Source organism: Suricata suricatta, chromosome X, assembly GCF_006229205.1.
Source record: "Suricata suricatta isolate VVHF042 chromosome X, meerkat_22Aug2017_6uvM2_HiC, whole genome shotgun sequence".
Classification (NCBI taxonomy): domain Eukaryota; kingdom Metazoa; phylum Chordata; class Mammalia; order Carnivora; family Herpestidae; genus Suricata; species Suricata suricatta.
Window position 1 is genome coordinate 51,244,591 of NC_043717.1, and position 19,019 is coordinate 51,263,609.

General features: G+C 38.3%; 1 protein-coding gene across 1 annotated transcript in view; it reads left to right on the forward strand.

The window, feature by feature from the left end:
- Positions 1-19,019, forward strand: part of KIF4A (kinesin family member 4A) — a 123,905-nt gene that overhangs the window by 44,945 nt on the left and 59,941 nt on the right. The window contains exons 7-10 of the mRNA XM_029929997.1: positions 4,174-4,290; positions 4,906-5,081; positions 11,369-11,430; positions 18,785-18,917. Coding sequence (XP_029785857.1) covers positions 4,174-4,290; positions 4,906-5,081; positions 11,369-11,430; positions 18,785-18,917 — 488 coding nt within the window. The remainder of the gene's footprint in view (positions 1-4,173; positions 4,291-4,905; positions 5,082-11,368; positions 11,431-18,784; positions 18,918-19,019) is intronic.

Below are 19,019 nucleotides of genomic sequence, written 5' to 3' on the forward strand. Positions count from 1 at the left end.
AGTTAATATGTATAAAGTACCTAGAATAGTGTCTGGCTTATAGTAAACACTATATAAACTTAGCTGTGATCGTCACTGTCGTCATTATTGTCTCTCCAAAGGCTCTTTAGATTGAGGCTTCTTCCATCTTGCTCAGTCAGTTATTGCTTCTCTACCTGTACTCTAAAAATATGTTGAAACCTCTTCTCCACTGATATTTCTCTCCTATGTTGTATAATCTTGTGGGTGAGTACTTTTAGAATTCCTTTTAGTGGTGTTTTAAGGAGGAAGAGGAGAGAAATGCTGGTAATCAAACTTCCTATAATACTCTGTGTTCTTTTTTTATATGAGTTTGTTACATTGATTTCTGTGAAGCTACATTAATTTTTTATTGAAATAATTTGTAACTAGATAATTACAATTTTATGTTTTAAAAGCCTTCTATCCTTTTTCCCTTTTAGACATCCTGTTCCCAGGAAGTTAGCTATCTTTTTCCTGAATTTTGAAGATCTGTTTTCTTAACATCTAGCATACTGGTGTATGACGGTGCCTCTCAGTTCCCAACAAACAGATTCCCATCATTTTACTTATATAATCAGTTCTTCCGTGTGTATCAGCTTGAAGCAGCCATTTCCTTATTCACTCACAGTATCTTCTGAGTAAAGAAACTGTCATCAGATTAGATTAGGAATTTGTCAGGTGCTCTGCTTTGAGCCTCATGTAATTTAGTAGAGATCCAAATAATCCAAGTTTGTCTACCCTATTAAAAACTCACATGTAGGTAGCACTTTGTAGATCACACTTGATTTTTATCATAGTCCCCTGAGCTAAGGTACGTATTACACCTATTTTATGAATAAAGGAGAGTTTCAGTGGTTTATACAAGTGCTCACATATAGGTATGTCGCGGACGCAGAGTTTGAACCAAGATTCTGTCTCCTAATCAAATTCCTTTATACTCTATCCCTTCTCAGTACTTACTCCTGTAAGTTTTGTGATCCGTTTCAGTAACAGATCATTTCCTTTCTTTCTGACTAGGCACACCATGTCGATACTGTATTACTTCCATTTTTCACCCCATTTTACTTGGCTACCTGCCTTAGGCTTGTAGATATTTTCTTCATCTATAGAGCAGGGTTTCTCAGCTGTGGCACTATTGACATTTCATATCAAATAATTTGGGGGACTGTCCAGTGCCTTGTAGGATAGTTAGTGGCATCCTTGCCCTCTACACACCAGATACCAGTAGCACTCCCTGCCACCCCACAAATTGTGACAACCAAAATGTCTCCAGATATTGCCAGATGTCCCCTAAAAAGTAAAATCTGTTTGTTGCCGTAGTAAGTAAACACCCCAAAATGTCAAGTAGTGTTCTTGATCCTCTCCTTGCTTGATCTATTCTCAATCTTAGAAAAACATCTGGTTTTATAATTTTATCTGCACATTTTTTCTCCATAGCCATTATTGATCAGAAATTTAAATCTCTGCAAACATGTTCTTCCCAGTGTTTATGATGATTATACTCCATCCATGTCAAGAACTCATCATTTGAAATCTCATAACAGAAAATCAGTTCCTGTTTTGTGATGGTTTCGTTCTAGGGAGACATTCATTTCCCTTACTCTTTTCTATTCCAAAGCTCCAATTCTCATTTGAAAAAGAAAAAAAAAAGCAGCCTCTTTATACCCAAGTGGATAATTCTTGCTTAGATCAAGAATTCTCAGGGTTCTTCTCAGGGTTCATCTAGATTTTTTTTTATTGTTCTTGTATGAAACTATAGATGGAAGTTTTTTGCTGAGCAGGTTTGAAAAATCTCAGCAGTCTCTTCCTTAACATCCCAGATGGGATATGAGCCAATGAGATGGAACTCTGTTCTGTTTGGCTCAAAGGGGAAAGAAAAAGAAAGAAATGAACTAATACAAGGATTAGTACAGGAATTGTTGAGCAGGTTTGATAAATCTCAGAAGAATCTCCTTCACATCCTGGGTAGGATAAATGACCCTAAAAATGGTATCCCTTTCAGCAGGCAATAAAAGGAAAAGACAGGAATGGTTGCTTGAAGGAATTGGTTTTGTTTTAGATTGGAGAGATTTGAACATGTATATAGACTGAAAAGAAGGAATTAGTGAAGGGAAAATAAATTCAAGATCTAAGAGAGAGGGAGAAGATCAAAGGTTTCAGGGTCCCAGAGAAAATGGGGGACTAGAGATACCAGCAGGCTAGAGGGGAACTAAGGGTGGTTATTTACTCCACTGAAACAAGGAGAAGGATGAAGTAATCAATAACAGCAAAGAAAAGACTGTGAGGTGAAGAGAAGGAAACCTTCCCCTGAGGATAATTTTGGGGTCCACAATCTATTTATTTAAATCATCCACTAATAGAGTGAAGGTACATTTACAGTCTGGAAAATGATGAGTGTTTAGAATAGCTGCTGTGGGGAAATAGGAATGAGGAAGAAAAGATTGCAAATTGACAAAGGGTTAGGAAAAGTCAGATAGCAATGTTTTATAATGAATGGATCTAATTTATTTAGTTATGTGACTATCTTCAGCATTGCAGCCTACAGAAGCTTGCGCACGCAAGCGCGCGCGCACACACACACACACACACACACACAGTTGGTTTAACATGTGCCTGGGAATTGACAAGATGGGAAAGCAGAAGGTCACGGGTCTAGTGAGTGCTTGAGGAAGCCTAACTGAAATGACTGATCACAGGGTCCAGCATAGGTAGTTTAAGGCCCAGGAGACGATGATCTAATACTCTACTGGGAGTATTAAAAAGTGTCAGTAAATTGGTGGTCACAATAAGGGTGAAGAGCAGGATCCATGAAAGAAATGAAAAGCTAGTAGAATGCTGTCGGAGAGGAGTTTTGGATCTTGTAGATATAGTTATTTCTGATTGTATGGGTGTCCAAAGTATGGCTGAGTAAATAAAAGGTAGAGTAGCATTAACAAAAATGATACCATTTATTTATCATTTAATTTTGTATAATTACCTTTTTTTATTTTTGAGAGCACATGAGTGGGGTAAGAGCAGAGAGAGGAGGACAGGATCTGAAATAGGCTCTCTGCTGACAGCAGAGAGCCAGATGCAGGGCTTGAACCTATGAACCACGAGATCATGACCTGAGTTGAAGTCAGACACTCAACCAACTGAGCCACCTAGGTGCCCCACTTTGTATAAGTATCTCATTTAATTCCTTACCACAACCCAATGAGATAGATAGATGTGCCTCATTTTAGAGTAGAACTTACCCAAAATCATATAGATGGTCAGTGATAGTGCCAGGATTAGAACCTAGGTCTATCTGACACTGAAGCCCATGCACTTAACCACTATACTATGTAGCCTTTTCATAGTAAATGTAATCATTGGAAGGTCAGAGGATTTAGAAGGACCTCAAAGATTATTACAGGGTTTAAAAAGCAAACTTTGGAATTAAAGAAGTAAAAAAGAATCTTTCCCCTTTTTAAAGCAACAAGAGAAAATGTATTCCTATGTGGTGTGAAAGAAAGAGCATTGTACTTAACCAATATCCCAACATGGAATGTCAGGCCTACCACTCACCAGCTGTTTGACCTTAGAGAAGTCATAGAAACTCTGAACTAATTTCCTTATCTGTAAAGTAAGAATGATAGTAAAAATAATTCAGCAACATGGTAAAAAAATAGCTGTTCATCTAATTTCTGAGCACTAATTTGAGAAAACTGGGAATGGATATAAAAAGTAAATATACAAATGGTTGTTTCCATGGGAAAGGGTAAAGAGTGTCAACAAATTCAGTTGTGCATATCCAATTTAGACCTTTGTCTTCAGAAAAGCAAATAGGATCAAGAAGTCTCCTTAAGACTGACGATTTAGGGGCGCCTGGGTGGCTCAGTTGGTTGGGTGGGCAACTTTATCTCAGGTCATGATCTCACGGTTTGTGAGTTCGAGCCCCACAACGGGCTCTGTGCTGACAGCTCAGAGGCTAGAGCCTGCTTCAGATTCTGTGTCGTCTTTTCCCTCTCAGCCCCTCCCCCACTCCTGCTCTGTCTCTGTCTGTCTCTCTCTCCCTTAAAAATAAATAAACATTTAAAAAAATAATTTTAAAAAGACTGATAATTTAATATTTCTGTGGGGTTTTTATTTTATGTAGGTATATGTTCAATGCTTTACCAAGCAATTTAAAATTGTGTTTCCTGCTACTAGGCATTAATATTAACCGAGGCCTCCTGTGCTTGGGAAATGTAATCAGTGCTCTTGGAGATGACAAAAAGGGTGGCTTTGTGCCCTACAGAGATTCCAAATTGACTCGACTGCTTCAAGGTAAGCAAACCCAGAGTGCCTCTAAAAATAAGAGAGTAACTCAGAGTAATAGGGCTGAGAAGGTGAAGACAGGACCAGTAAACAGATTTTTGGACTATCCCATACAGAGCTGTCTAACTGATAAATCGGAAAGAGACCTGTTGGCAAGTAGGCTTGTAAGATAATGGAAAGATGTCTTCATAGATTGCTTTGAGAGCCAAGAAATCTACAGAATGCCAAATGAACTTAGTAGTTTATAACCGAAAATGAACTTGATTACTGTTTATTAGTACTTGATAAGCAGAATTCCCTGAAGAATTAAAACCTACCTAGAGGGGGCATCCTAAGAATGTTTAATTACAACAGTGGCTCCCTAACTTAATTGGGCTAGCTCCGAGTTATTTTAACCCAACTAACTGCTGAAATCACAGTCTTACAAACGGGGACACATGGAATAGGATTCTAAACTATATCATTTACACATCAAAAAATCTTAGTATTTTTACTAACAAGAAATTTTCAGATTATTAAGAATTTTTTTCTTAGAGCTCTGAGTTTGAAGACACCAATCTTAATGGACAGCTTTACTTGCATCCTGCTTGTTTGATTTTATTTCCTCCTGTTTTTCTTTTTCAGATTCTCTAGGAGGTAATAGCCATACTCTTATGATAGCCTGTGTGAGTCCTGCTGACTCCAATCTAGAAGAAACATTAAATACCCTTCGCTATGCTGACAGAGCAAGAAAAATCAAGAACAAGCCTATCGTTAATATTGATCCCCAGACGGCTGAACTTAATCATCTGAAGCAACAGGTAAAAGGGTAAATAGGTAAAAGGGTAATAAAACAGGTAAAATGGGAAACATTTTAAGTAAGTGAATGGAATGATAGAGCTTCTGTTTCTCAGCTTCTCCTCTACCAGAAGTTTAGAGATGTTAGCTAAGCATTCTTTTGGTTTGGGAAAATCTTAAAGTAATTCCTGTTAACATGTTTATTGTCATATTTAAGATTTGGGGGTGGCATTGGAGATTTCACTGATAAAAAAGTGAGCAGTGGGAGATGAGTCAAGAGAGGTAGACAAGAATCAGATCTCAAAAGTCTTTACATGACCTCTTAAGAGAATTTGAAATTCAACCAGAAAGCTGTGGGAAGCTATTGAAAGATTTTAAGTAAGTGGGCTACATGGTGATATGCGTGCTTTAGGGAGATCACTCCAGCAAGTATACAGAAAGTAGATTAGAAGTAGGTATAACATGAAGTAGGAAAACAAATTACACTAGTACCCCCCTTATCCATGATTTCACTTTCCATAGTTTTAGTTGCCTGTGGTCACCAATGGACTAGAAGCAGGTGATTCTCTTCACGTACTGTCAGAAGGTTAATAGTAGCCTAACACTACATCACAGTGCCTATGTCATTCACCTCACTTAGACACTCACCACACAAACATTTTATCATCTCATATCATCACAAGGAAAAGGGTAAGGACACTACAATAAGATATTTTGTGAGGGGAGATCACACTCACACAACTTTTATTATAGTATATTATTATAATTGGTCTATTTTATTTTTAGTTATTGTCAGTCTCTTACTCACCTAATTTATAAATGAACCTTTATCATAGGTATGTATGTATGAGAAAAAGCATGTATATATAGAGTTCAGTACTATCCACAGTTTCAGGCATCCACCAGGGGTCGTGGAACATATCCCCCACAGATCTACTCTAGGCTATCATAATAACCCAGTTGAGAACTATGGCCTACACTAAAGACAGTAGCTGTAGAAATAAAGAGGAGAGGGGGCGCCTGGGTGGCTCAGTCGGTTAAGCGTCTGGCTTCGGCTCAGATCGTGATCTCATGGTTCGTGGGTTCGAGCCCCGCATCGGGCTCTGTGCTGACCACTAGCTCAGAGCCTGGAGCCTGCTTCAGATTCTGTGTCTCCCTCTCTCTGACCCTCCCCTGCTCACGCTGTCTCTCTCTGTCTCTCAAAAATAAATAAAAACATTAAAAAAAAAGAAAGAAAGAGGAGGGTACAAATTAGAAAGAAAAGAACCCAAGGAGGTAGAATGCCTAGAGCTTGCTTGGTAACAAATTTGATGTGGAAGGGTCATTAGGGAGAATCAAGGTTGTTCTCAGGTTTCTTGCTTGGACAACTGATTAAAATGGTAGTACCACCAATCATTGAGTCAGGGAATACAGGAGGAAAAACAGGGTCAAGGGGGAAAATTAAACAAAAAACTAACTATTTGCAACCACAGTGAAAAACATGGGTGAATCTCATAAAAATAATGTTATGTGAAAGAATCCAGACACAATGGAAATGATGAAATTCAGTTTGGCGCACTTTGAACTTGAGGAACTTGGGGAACATGTAAGTCGAGTTGTTCAAACATAGCTGGCAATTTGGGTTTAATGTAGAGAGGTCTGAATTGAAGATACAGATTTGAGAGCCATTAGCATTTAGATGGAATCTGAAATTATTATAGAATGGATGAGATCCAATGGCACATTCAAGGTACTCACTAAATATTTGCTGAATGAGTAAATGGCCAAGAAGAGAAGAAGGCCAAAGACAGAACTCTGGGGGAACAGCAGTTTTTAAGGAATGAGGAAAAAAAGGAAGACACAAAAGAGAGACTAAGAAGGAGCCAACAGGTAGGAAGAAAAACAGTGATATCATGGAAGACAAGGAAAGAAAGTTTCAAGGACCAGCAAAAGTACAAAGTTATAAAGAAGTGTAAAGTAAAATAAAGACTAAAAAGTGTCCATTGGCTTTTTTTTTTAATCAACAAGGAGGTTATTGGTGACTTCAGTGAGAAGAGCTTCAGACTGTTGTAGGATGGACAGTGAATGCTAGATAAGGAAGTGGAAGAAGTTGGTAGGCTCTTCTTTCAAGAAGGCAAAATGAAAGAAAGCAATAGCTAGGTAGTCAAGGGTCAAAGGATATAGGTCTGTTTGTCTTTAAAAATGTGGAAGAGGCGGGGCCCCTGGGTGGCTCAGTCAGTTAGGTATCTGACTTTTAGTTCAGGTCATGATGGTGCAGTCTGTGGGTGCTGACAACTCAGAATCTGGAAAGGCTTGGGGCATGCCTGGGTGGCTCAGTCAGTGCATCTGACTCTTGATTTTGGCTCATGTCATGATCTCACGGTTTGTGGGATCAAGCCCTGCATCGGGCTCTGCTGAGCATGGAGCCTGCTTAGGATATTCTCATTCTCTCTCTCTCTCTCTCTCTCTCTCTCTCTCTCTCTCTCTCCCTGTCTGCCCTTCCCCTCCCCTGCTCACACAGTATCTCTCTCTTTCTCCCCCCACCCTCTCTCTCTCTCAAAATAAATAAAATAAACATTTTTTTAAAAGAATGGAAGAGACTTGAACAAGTGAAAGAACCAGTTGGGAGAGACTAAAACTGAGTATGGGGACTAGTTGCTAAGGGATCTTCTCCAAGTAAGTTGAGATCCTGAGCACAAATAAAGTGGGATTTGCTTTTGACTCTAGAGGGGATACCTGCCACCAAGACTAGAAGAAACAAAATTGGGATAGGAAGAATACAGTGACAATAATTTAGAGGGAGGAGAAGGAAAATTGAGAGATTTTAACTTCTTTAAACTTCTCGGTGTAGTTGGAAACAAGGTCATCTTCTAAGAGCAAGCAACCAGATAATAGGGTAGAGGGACTGAAGAGACCACAAAGGCTTGAAATCATGGAAATGGAAGAGGTAGTGGACTAGGAGCATGCATTTGTGGTGGTATAAATATAACTGGTTGTGTAACAGCTCAGTAGCTCTGGTAGAGGAGATGAGAAGGTGAGTAGTTGGATAAACCCAGGCTTGTAGGGGTCAAGTTTTCTTACTTTCCAAGGTACTCTTTCCATTGGGAATCTAGTATTTCCCAACTGTCTAGTGCTCACTCCATTTCTGTCCTTCCTCCTTGGTGATGATAGCTACTATTCAGTGAGTCTGAAGCTTCCCTTCCCTTTTTTTCCCCAATCTCCTTCCCTCCTAGGGGTCACTGTACAAAATACAAGTAGTTACCTGTTAACAGTATCATCTCAGTTATAAAATACCATACTCAGTTCTGCCCCTCCATTTTCTTTCATGTGTATTTCTATTGCCAAAAACGCTCTTCTTCCTAGTCATTTATTTGGTCATTCATTCCAACAATAAATATGTAGTGATACCATTATGTCCCAGGTATTGTGTTGGGACACTTTGTTGAGCAAAGCAGACACAGTTTCTGCTTTCGTGGAACTTACTGCCTAATGAGAGTGACAAACACCAAACACGTAATCATACCAACATATCATTTTTAAATGAGATAGTGTGCTATGTAGGGTACTATGACATTATGGAACAAAGTCATCTGTTAAATATCCAAGCTTAGGAAGCTTCCCTGAGATAGCAACATGTAAGCTGAGATCGCAGGGACTGAGTAGGAAAAGAAGGAAAGAAAATAAGAAAGAGGCATCCAGGGAGAAGAAAAAGCGTATGTAACAAAGCGTAGTGGTTAAGAGCATTTAAACTGCAGTCAGACTGCCCACATTCAAATCCTGCCTTTATAACTCACTGGCTATGTACTTTGGGCAAGTTCTCTGTGCCTCGGTTTCCCTATCTATAAAATGGGAATAATTATACCTGCTTCATAGGGTTTTTGTGAGGATTAAATGAATTAATACATGGAAAGCACTGAGAACAGTGCCAGACATATACCAAGTCTGAAAAGTTCTGATTTAGGAAGGCATATAGTGCCCTTGAAAAACTGACAGAGTGGCTAGAGTGGAAGGAGTCAGGAAAGGGTATTCTAATATGAGACTAGAGAAGAAGCAGAGACCTCATCAAGGCCTCATCGACTATCTTAAAAATGATCTTAAGTGGGGTGGTAATACTGATAATTAATGTTTTTAAAAGATGGGCTGGCTGCTGTGTGGAAATGGATTATAGTGGAATGGATTCATGGAAGCCACTTAAAGAAGTTACTACAGTGTGTGTCACCTGGGTCGCTCAGTTGTTTAAGCATTGGCTCTTGGTTTTGGCTCAGGTCATGATCTCACAGTTTCATGACCGTGTCTGGCTCTGCGCTGGCAGCGCGAAGCCTGCTTGGGATTCTCTTTCTCCTTCCCTCTCTGTTCCTCCTTTGCTCGCATTGTCTCTCTCTCAAAATAAATAAATAAACTTTAAAAAAAAATTTAAAAAGAAGTTACTACAGTGGTCTAAGAGAACTAAATGGTGGCTTAGACTTAGGGTGGTGGTGATGGTGATGGAGAGAAATGACCAGTGGCTTAGATAAGGGCATGAGGGTTCAACAACCAAATTTCTGGCATGTGAAGCTGCATGTTCACTGACCTTGAGTGCACTAGAAAAGGACCAGGTTTGGGGATAGCAGACAGCTAAGTGAAAATATTAATTAAGTACATAGTTGAATATAAAGCCCTAAATTCAAAAATATTTGTGTTTGAGATAAATTTGGGAATCCCCCATTTACAGATGGTAATTGAAACCATACTTAGAGATGAGACTTTAAGGAGAGAGCATAAAGCAAGAAGACTGATATTGAGCTTTGAGGATTTATCATCTAAAGGACACTTAGTGTGAAGATTAACCAAGAAAGAGCCTTAGAAGATCAACTAGAAGAGTAGAAGGAAAAGGAAAGGATGGTATCTGGTAAGCCAAATGCTACCAAACAGTCAAGTAAAATGAAGACTGAAAAATGCACATCGGATATAGTGACATGCAGATCATTGGTGACCTAAGCAAGAGTTATGTCAGTGGGTGCTGTGGGCAGAAATCATATTCTAATAGGCTGAACAGGTGAGAGAGAGGAACAAAAGGAAGTGGAGGCAACAGGTATGTAATGTGTTCTCAAACTTCGTGAAGGAGAGAAATCGGGCAAAAGAGATAGGAAGTGGGAATGAGAAGGGTGCTTTTGTTTTGTTTTAATATGGAAGAGACTTGAACATGTTTTAATCTTAATAGAAAGGATCCTGTAGAAAGGGAGACGTAGAAATATAGAAGAGAGAGAGGATAACAGTATGATTCATCAGGAGGCAAGAAGAGTTTGAGATTCAAAGCACAAGCAAGGAGACAGAGGCGGAACAACTCCTCTTTCATCATAGGAGGGAATGAGAGAGGATGAATGTGCATGTACTCTGGTTTAAGAGCCAGTCCCAAGAAGCCTACTTTTGACTGTTCTGGAATTTTATTAATATTTGCTTCTTCTCAGAGCCCTAAAGTACTTAACCGTACTTTATGAATTCACATCTTCTGTCTTGTATTATCTCTTACTATTTCAGGCCATAGGCTTGTCTTTGTGAACTAGATTATAAACTTGAGAATAAAACACTAGAGTTTATTCTTGTATCCCCCTCACATTACCTAGCCCATGGCTGAGTGTGCTTTAAAAAAAAATAGATGCTTAAGAGGTGCCTGGGTGGCTCAGTTGGTTAAGTGTCCAACTTGGACTCAGGTCATGATCTTGCAATTTATGGGTTTGAGCCCAGTGTTTGAGTCTGTCTGTCTCTCTCTCTCTCTCTCTCTCTCTCTCTCTCTCTCTCTCTCTCTCTGTTTTTCAAAAACAAATAAATAAACTTTAAAATTTTTTAAAAATTTTAATGATTATTTATTTTTGAGAGAGACAAAGTGTGAGTGGGGGAGGGGCAGAGAGAGAGGGAGACACAGAATCCAAAGCAGGCTCCAGGCTCTGAGCTGTCAGCACAGAGCCTGACACTGGGCTTGAACCCATGAACTGTGAGTTCATGACCTGAGCTGAAGTCAGAGGCTTAACCGACTGAACCACTCAGGCACCCCAATCTAAAAAAAAAATAGAAACTTCGTCTTAAAAATAGAAACTCAGTAAAAAGTCATTAAGATGTATGCTTAGGTAAAAGGAACAACTCCTGTTCTAAGTACTAGCTATTCATATAGTGCTGTTTGTACTTTTATCACTAAATTGTCAACCTTGATGATCTCTGTAAGGCCTAAGATATGCCTTAGATTTCATAGGTATTGAGTATAAATACTCTATGGCTAATTGTAGTAATTTAGCTGAGAAGGGATAAGTAGCTTTTGACTGGTGATCAGCTTACTGTTTTTCTTTGCTTTTTCCAGGTACAACAGCTACAGATCTTGTTGCTACAAGCCCATGGAGGTACACTGCCTGGATCTATAAAGTAAGAGTCATAGACTAATTTTATTATTTAAAAAAAATTTAATGTTTACTTATTTTTGAGAGAAAGAGAGAGAGACAAAGTGTGATTCGGGGAGAGACAGAGAGGGAGACACAGAATCTGAAACAGGCTCCAGGCTCTGAGCTGTCAGCACAGAGCCCAACGTGATGCTTGAACTCACAGACCATGAGATCATGACCTGAGCCAAAATCAGATGCTTAACCAACAGAGACACCCAGGTGCCCCCACTTTTTTAAAATTTTTTAAAGAGTCATGGATTAATTTTACATGTATGTTCTTGCAGAGGCCATTTCTTCTGATGGTTGTTTTTCCCTGATAGACTAAAGTTTCTGGTAGCACTTGGCATCAAGGTAGGGATCTTGCCAAACATACTACTTAGCTTTGAGGCAGCCTGATGTGAGAACGGGCATAGGTTCTGGCCTCCGAAATTTATTAATTGGGATTCTACTGTGAGGAAGAGTGGTTTCTTCTCCCTCATGTATTTGATTACTTATTTATATCCATATAGACTCATGGGTATTTATTTGAGTCTATGTGCTAACATCCAATGCTATCATTATTCATTTTATTACTCAGATTGTTTGTGCTTTGTCCAATAGGCACTCCTTCAGGGTGGTTCTTCTGTTCTTCAAATACACCCTCTAGTTTTTTTTTCACCCTCTAGTTTTTAAGCATTTGTACCAAATGTTTCACACCCGTTTTGTATTTTCCTTTCCCCAGTTGTAGAATCAACAATATCTCAAAAGAGCCCTGATTTTTTTTTATTTGAAAATAGTGTTTAGAAACCCAATCTGGGTGCTGGGTATGCTTGTTGTTACTGGGGTGTCACTGCTTCTAGGCCCTCTCAGTGGGTAGAAAGGAAATATCTGTATGTCTAGTAGTGTACACATATGCTCATTATTTATATTTTTATATTTGTCTCTCTATATATTAAAAGCCATGATTTTATACCAATACCTTTGATTTCAGTCCAACACTACAGGGTTCATTTTACCCTTCCTCCTCCCCCTATTTATAACTTCTTTTTCCAACAGTGAGACACAAGCTCTCATTATCTGCAATCTATTTACTTATTTGTTCTGTTCCAGGATACACATACAGTATTTTCAGAATTGCTAGCCCATACCCCTGTGAGAAACACTTTTATGAACTAGATTACAGCATTTATGTACAGTTCTTTTTGTCTTTAGGCTTAGAGTGTCCAGGCAAGATACTGTTTCTCACAGTTACGGTTTGTATTCCATTTTGGGTTCCCCCTATGTCTTGGTTGGTTTCGTTTGTATATTTCAGGTATGCAAAGGGTATAGAAAATATTATCATGCTTTAAGAGTCAAAGTTATACAAAGAAGAAATACTGAGAGCAGAGAAATGCAAATGAAAACCACATTGAAATATCACCATACACCTATTAGGATGGCTAATAGTAAAAAAAAAAAAAACTGAATAACAAATGTTGGCAAGGATGTGGAAAAATTAGAGCCTTTGTGCACTGTTGGAGGGATTATAAAATAGTATGACTGCCATGGAAAACAGTATGAAGGTTCCTCAAAAAGTTAAAAATAGGCATAGCACATGATCCAGCAAAACATTTCTGGGTATATATCCAAAAGAATTGAAAGCAGGGTCTTAAAGAGAGATTTGCAGACCCATGTTCATAGCAGCAGTACCTCCAATAGCCAGGAAGGGGAAGCAACACAGATGTCCATCAGCGGATGAATGGATAAACAAAATGTGGCATATACATATAATGGAATACTATTCAGCCTTAAAAAGAACAGAAATCCTATTACATGTTACAGCATGAATGAAACTTGAGGACATTATACTAAGTGAAATAAGCCAATCACAAAAAGATACTGTATGATTCTACTTATATGAGATACTTAGTCAAATTCATAGAAGCAGAAAGTAGAATGGTGGTGATCCAGGATTAGGGGTGGGAAAGGGCAAAAGGGGAGCTGTTTAACGGGCAGAGGGCTTCAGTTTTACAAGATAAAAAGGTTTTGGAAATCTGTTTCATAACTAAATATACTTACAACTACTCAACTGTACACTTAACAGTGGTTAAGATGTTAAGTTTTATACGTTTTTTTTACCACAATTAAAAAAAGAAAAAGAAAAACCCACAACAGAACTAGAAGAAAACATAGGCAAAGGTCTATGTGCATACAGGTAAAGGTGAAAAACAGTGTAGAAATAAAAGCAATGGCAGAAAACTATAAAAGAATAGACTGGCGGAGGGAGTGGGTGGGAACAGGGAGTTGTTTAATGACTATGGAGTTTCAGTTTTTTTGCAAGATGAGAAAGTTCTAGAGAGCCATTGCACAATAATGTGATTACACTTTATTGTACTGTATACTTAAAAAATGATTACGATGGTAAATTTTATGTTAACATGTTTTTACCACAATATATTTTGTGAAATGTCATTCCATTTTCATCCCTACTACCCTATTCCCATTTTGCACCCTTATTTATACCACTATTGTCCCTCCTCCATATTGAACCAATCTCTTTAGTTTCTGGTCTAGCTTTCCTATATTTCTCCTCTACAAATGAGCATATACCTATTTTTTTTTCATATCCTCTTCTTATATGGCTGGTAATATGCTATAGATAGTCTTTGTGGCTTTGCTCTTTTCAGCATTGCCTGGAAATCATTTCTTATCAGTTTATAAAAGCCTTCCTCATTCTTTTGTACAGCTGCATGCTTCTCTTACTGTACATACTAATTCATCCTCTTTCTTATGTATGGGCATTTAGGTTTGTTTCCAGTATTTTGTGATTACAAACATACTACAGTGAATAACCTTGTGTTATTCTCAGTTCTCATATGATTAGTAACTTATCTTCAGGGTAGATTTCCAGAAGTGGGATTGCTGAGGCAAAAGGTAAGTGCATGTGTGAGTTTGTTAAATATTGCCACATTCCCCCTCCAAAAGGGTTATGTCAATGTTTATTCCCAGTGGCAGGGTGTGACAGTGCTGTTTCCCCACAATCTCACCAGCAGAATGTGTTGTTGGACTTCTCAATTTTTTGCCAATCTGATAGGTGAGAAATACTATCTCAGTATCTTGTCTTAATTTTCATTTCTTTATCAGTGGATCTCAGCATTTTTTTCCAGGGCCACTTTTATGTCTTTTTCTGGTGAATTGTCTGTTCATATGTCTCATTTTTCTATCAGGTTTTTTTTTGATCCTTTGGCCCTTTTTGAAAGAACTGTGGTAAAAGATACATAAAATAAAATTCACTATATTAACTATTTTTAAGTATACAGTTCAGTGGCATTAAATGCATTCAGTCTTGTACAACCATCACCACCATCTTGCACAACTGAAACTCTGTATCTGTTAAACAATAACACCCCAATTTCCCTTCTCCCCTCAGTCCTAGCAATCACCATTCTACTTTCATTTAATTATTTAAGCACCTCATATGAGTGAAATCATACAATATTTGTCCTTTTGTGATTGTCTTGTTTCACTTAGCATAATATCTTCAGGTTTCATCCATGTAGTAGCATGTGTCAGAATTTCCTTTCTTTTAAAGGCTGAATAATGTCCCATTGTATCTGTATACCACATGCTGTGTATCCATTCATCCTTCATTCGACTCAGGTTGCTTCCACCTTTTGGCTATTGTGGATATGCTGCCATGAGTGTTTTAAGACCGAGCTTTCAATTCTTTTTTGGTGTAGGCCCAGAAGCGGAATAGCTAGATCATATAGTAAGTCTTTTTTTTTAATTTTTTAAATTAGACTGCCATATTTTTTACATAGTGGCTGTACCATTTTGCGTTCCTACCAGTAGTGCACAAATGTTTGAATTTCTTCATATGCTTGCCAAACACTTGCTATTTTCCACTTTAAAAAAAAAATAAACATTTTCTAGAGTTTACTTATTTTGAGAGAGACAGAGAGAGGGCACAAGTGGGGGAGGGGCAGAGAGAGGGGGTTACAGAGGACCTGAAGCAGGCTCTGTGCTGACAACAGATAGCCCAATGTGGGGGTCAAACTCAACTGACCACAAGATCGTGACCCGAGCTGAAGTCAGAGCTTAACTGACTGAGCCACCCGTCAACTTTTTGGCTAATATGAATTATGCTGTTATGAACATTTACTTGCAAGTTTTTGTATAGACATTGCTGGATAGATATCTAGAAGTAGAATTTCTGGGTCATATGTTTAACTTTTTAAGAAACGACCAAACTCTTTTCCAAAGTGGGTATGGTGTTTATATTCTCATGCTTCTGGATCCTGATTCATAATTAGAATGCCTTTCCCTATACCAAGGTTAAAGAAGAATTTGTTTCCTTCTAGTACTTACATTGATTTTATTTTTTGCATTTCATATTTTCATTTGGAGCTTATTCTTATGTAGTTGTGAGCTTATTTTCTTTTAATATCCTTATTTTCCATAACTCTTAATCATTTTTTTCTTATTATGAAAGGGATATGTTGCTTCTTGTAGGACATTTAAAATGACAAGCGTAAAGACTAAATCTTAAGGGGCGCCTGGGTGGCTCAGTCAGCTAAGCCTCCGACTTCGGCTCAGGTCAGATCTCATGTTCGTGGGTTCGAGCCCCACGTCAGGTTCTGTTCTAACAGCTCACAGCCAGGAGCCTGCTTCCGATTCTGTGTCTCCTTCTGTCTCTGCCCCTCCCCCTCTCATGCTCTGTCTCTTTCTGTATCAAAAATAAATAAAACATTAAAAAAAATTTTTAAATAAAAAAAAAGACTAAATCTTAAAACTGTCATAATTTTACCACCCAGAGATGACCACTCATCTCTTTATAAATTTCCGTCTTTGGGTAACTTAATCTTGGTTTCCTGATAATATTTTAAGAATGTTGAGTAAAGAAATGGAGGAAAGCTGGGTTCCCTTAAAGGGTCTCTTAAAGACCTATTCTAGTTTAACCAGTTTAGAAGCAATTGACCCATCTTCCTTTCCTTTCAGTTTAGCGCAGACCTGTTTTATGTAAGACAAGGTTAATGAACACAAAACTAATAAAAACTATTCTAGTCTAACCTAGAATATACTACAGGATATAGTCTCGGCTACACAAGTAATAGATTCTAAGAAATAGTTGATGAATCAAACAGTGAACTCACCTGTTCAGTGTTTTACAGAAAAATAAAGATGCTTTTCTCAAAAATGTATGTGTGTATTTTAAGAAACATTTCATAAAAGATTTCACAAAATGTACAGTTCATATACATGAATTTTTTTTTGCTTTTGTCTTAAGATTATATTCTTATTGAATGTGTGTCATGAATGCTTTTGCATTGACTTTCTTTGAGCGTCTGTCAATTTGCACATGCTCAGCTAACTTGAATTCCTAGCATAGACAATGAAATAGCCTGTGAAAGAGGAAACACTGGTGTTCCTTTGTATTTTCCCCCATTTAAAAAAATCTTCGAAATTTTTAGGAGGGAAAAAGCTATGGAGTTAAAAGTGTCATTACTTTGGAGTTTGTCAATTTACATGAGGAAATATCAGAGCAATCTAAAATAAGACTAAATTTGCCAACAGTTTTTATATTTATTTACGTATTTATTTATTTGTTTGTTTGTATTTTAGAGAGAGCACACGACTGGGGAAGAGGGACAGAGAGATAGAATCCAAAGCAGGCTCAGCGCTCAGTGCAGAGTCCAATGTGGGGCTCAATCCCATGACCCTGGGATCATAACCTGAGCGAGTCGGACACTCAACCAACTGAGCCACGCAGGCACCTCCATTTATTTATTTTATTTTTTGGTTTTTTTTAGATAGGCTTCACGCCCAGCATGGAGCCCAGTATGGGGCTTGAACTCACAACCGTGAGATCAAGACCTGAGCTGACATCAAGAGTCACATGTTTAAAAAAAAAAAAAGAGTCAAACATTTAACAGAGTGAGCCACCCAGGCACCCCAATAGTTTATTTTTATAATCACCATTTTAATTGAACATTCTTTCATGAGAGTCTTAGTAAATTCTCAGTAGTATAACACGAGACCTATGGTTTGGCCTTGCTACTAAGTTTTTTATGAAAAGCATGCTCAGTTTTCTGTAAGAATTCCTGGAGGTCTTAAGCTGGGTGAGAGGGCATCTATTCCTGAAATCCTTTTCAATCCTTTATTGTGATTGAGAACAGATGTTCCCTGTCCTTTTTTTCCCCCTCTATATTATAGCCTTGACAAGTATTCATTTTTCCTCCTCAGTCTCCTTCAGATTCAAATCTTCATATTTCTTCTGATCTTTTTTCACCAGTCCTATTTTCCAGGCTTTTGAACAATTAATCCTAGTAGATTACCAAAAAATAAAACTGTACTTCTTGTTGGTCTTTTCAGTTGGTCTGGAAATGATATCAAGTAATCTGTATAAGTTCCAAAGGTTCTTATCTGTATGTATTCCTTCAAGCTACTCCATTCCCTCCCATCCACTCCTATTTGATATGGACACCATTGTTGTCACCACCCACTTTAAGCAATTTAAAATTGATAGAGAAATGAACAAGAGGTTTTGAGCAAGGCAGGCATTTAGAGGGAACACTTATTTATGGAGGGTTGTGAAATGTGCTCTCACTGGCCACTGGTCATTATATCAACTTTCTGACTTTTTAAATGCTATTTCCCTAAACTTCAGTAAATAGGCAGTTGTTGACTTTTGATGAGGCTAAATTTCACCCTAAGCTTTGTCATTTCTACCTCCTCCATCCCTTTTCCCTGCTTCCCTAACCTTTAATGAGGGATTGAGGATGGGAAGAAGAGAGAGAACACCTATCTTAGCTACAGTTAGTGTTCACTTCTTAACTATATGGCACAAATAGAAATATCTTAAACTAAGAGCCAAGGGTAGAGGTTAGTCATTTCTGGTTCTGAATTATTACTGTCCCTCAAATCATTAATTCAGTGTATTTCAGACATAGGTTTATTATTCATTCAATATACTACCTGACTGGAAGGACAGATTGAAATGGATGTACTTTTCCCCCAGACTTCTGGGGTTCATTTTATTTTTTTTTAATTTTTTTAATGTTTTATTTATTTTTGATACAGAGAGAGACAGAGCATGAGAGGGGGAGGGGCAGAGAGAGGAGACACAGAACTGGAAGCAGGCTCCAGGCTCTGAGCTAGCTGTCAGCACAGAGCCTGACGCGGGGCTCGAACCCACGAACGTGAGATCTGACCTGAGCCGAAGTCGGAGGCTTAACCGACTGAGCCACCCAGGCACCCCTGGGGTTCATTTTAAACCAATCCCCTACAACCTAAAATGCCTGTGGGGTATATTTTTATCCACCTTTGATATAGGTGTTATCAACAGGTATTTTTCTAATATCTTACTTTGTTTGTTTTAGTGGGGAACCATCAGAAAATCTACAGTCCCTGATGGAGAAGAATCAGTCCCTGGCAGAGGAGAATGAAAAATTAAGTCGTGGTCTGAGCGAGGCAGCTGGTCAGACAGCCCAGATGTTGGAGAGGATCATTTTGGTAAGGACCCAAGACTTAAGCTACTAGCAATCTAGACATTTACTAGCTTTAGTTTCTGAAATATTTAACATGCTTCTCATTATGAGAGACAATTTATCTGGG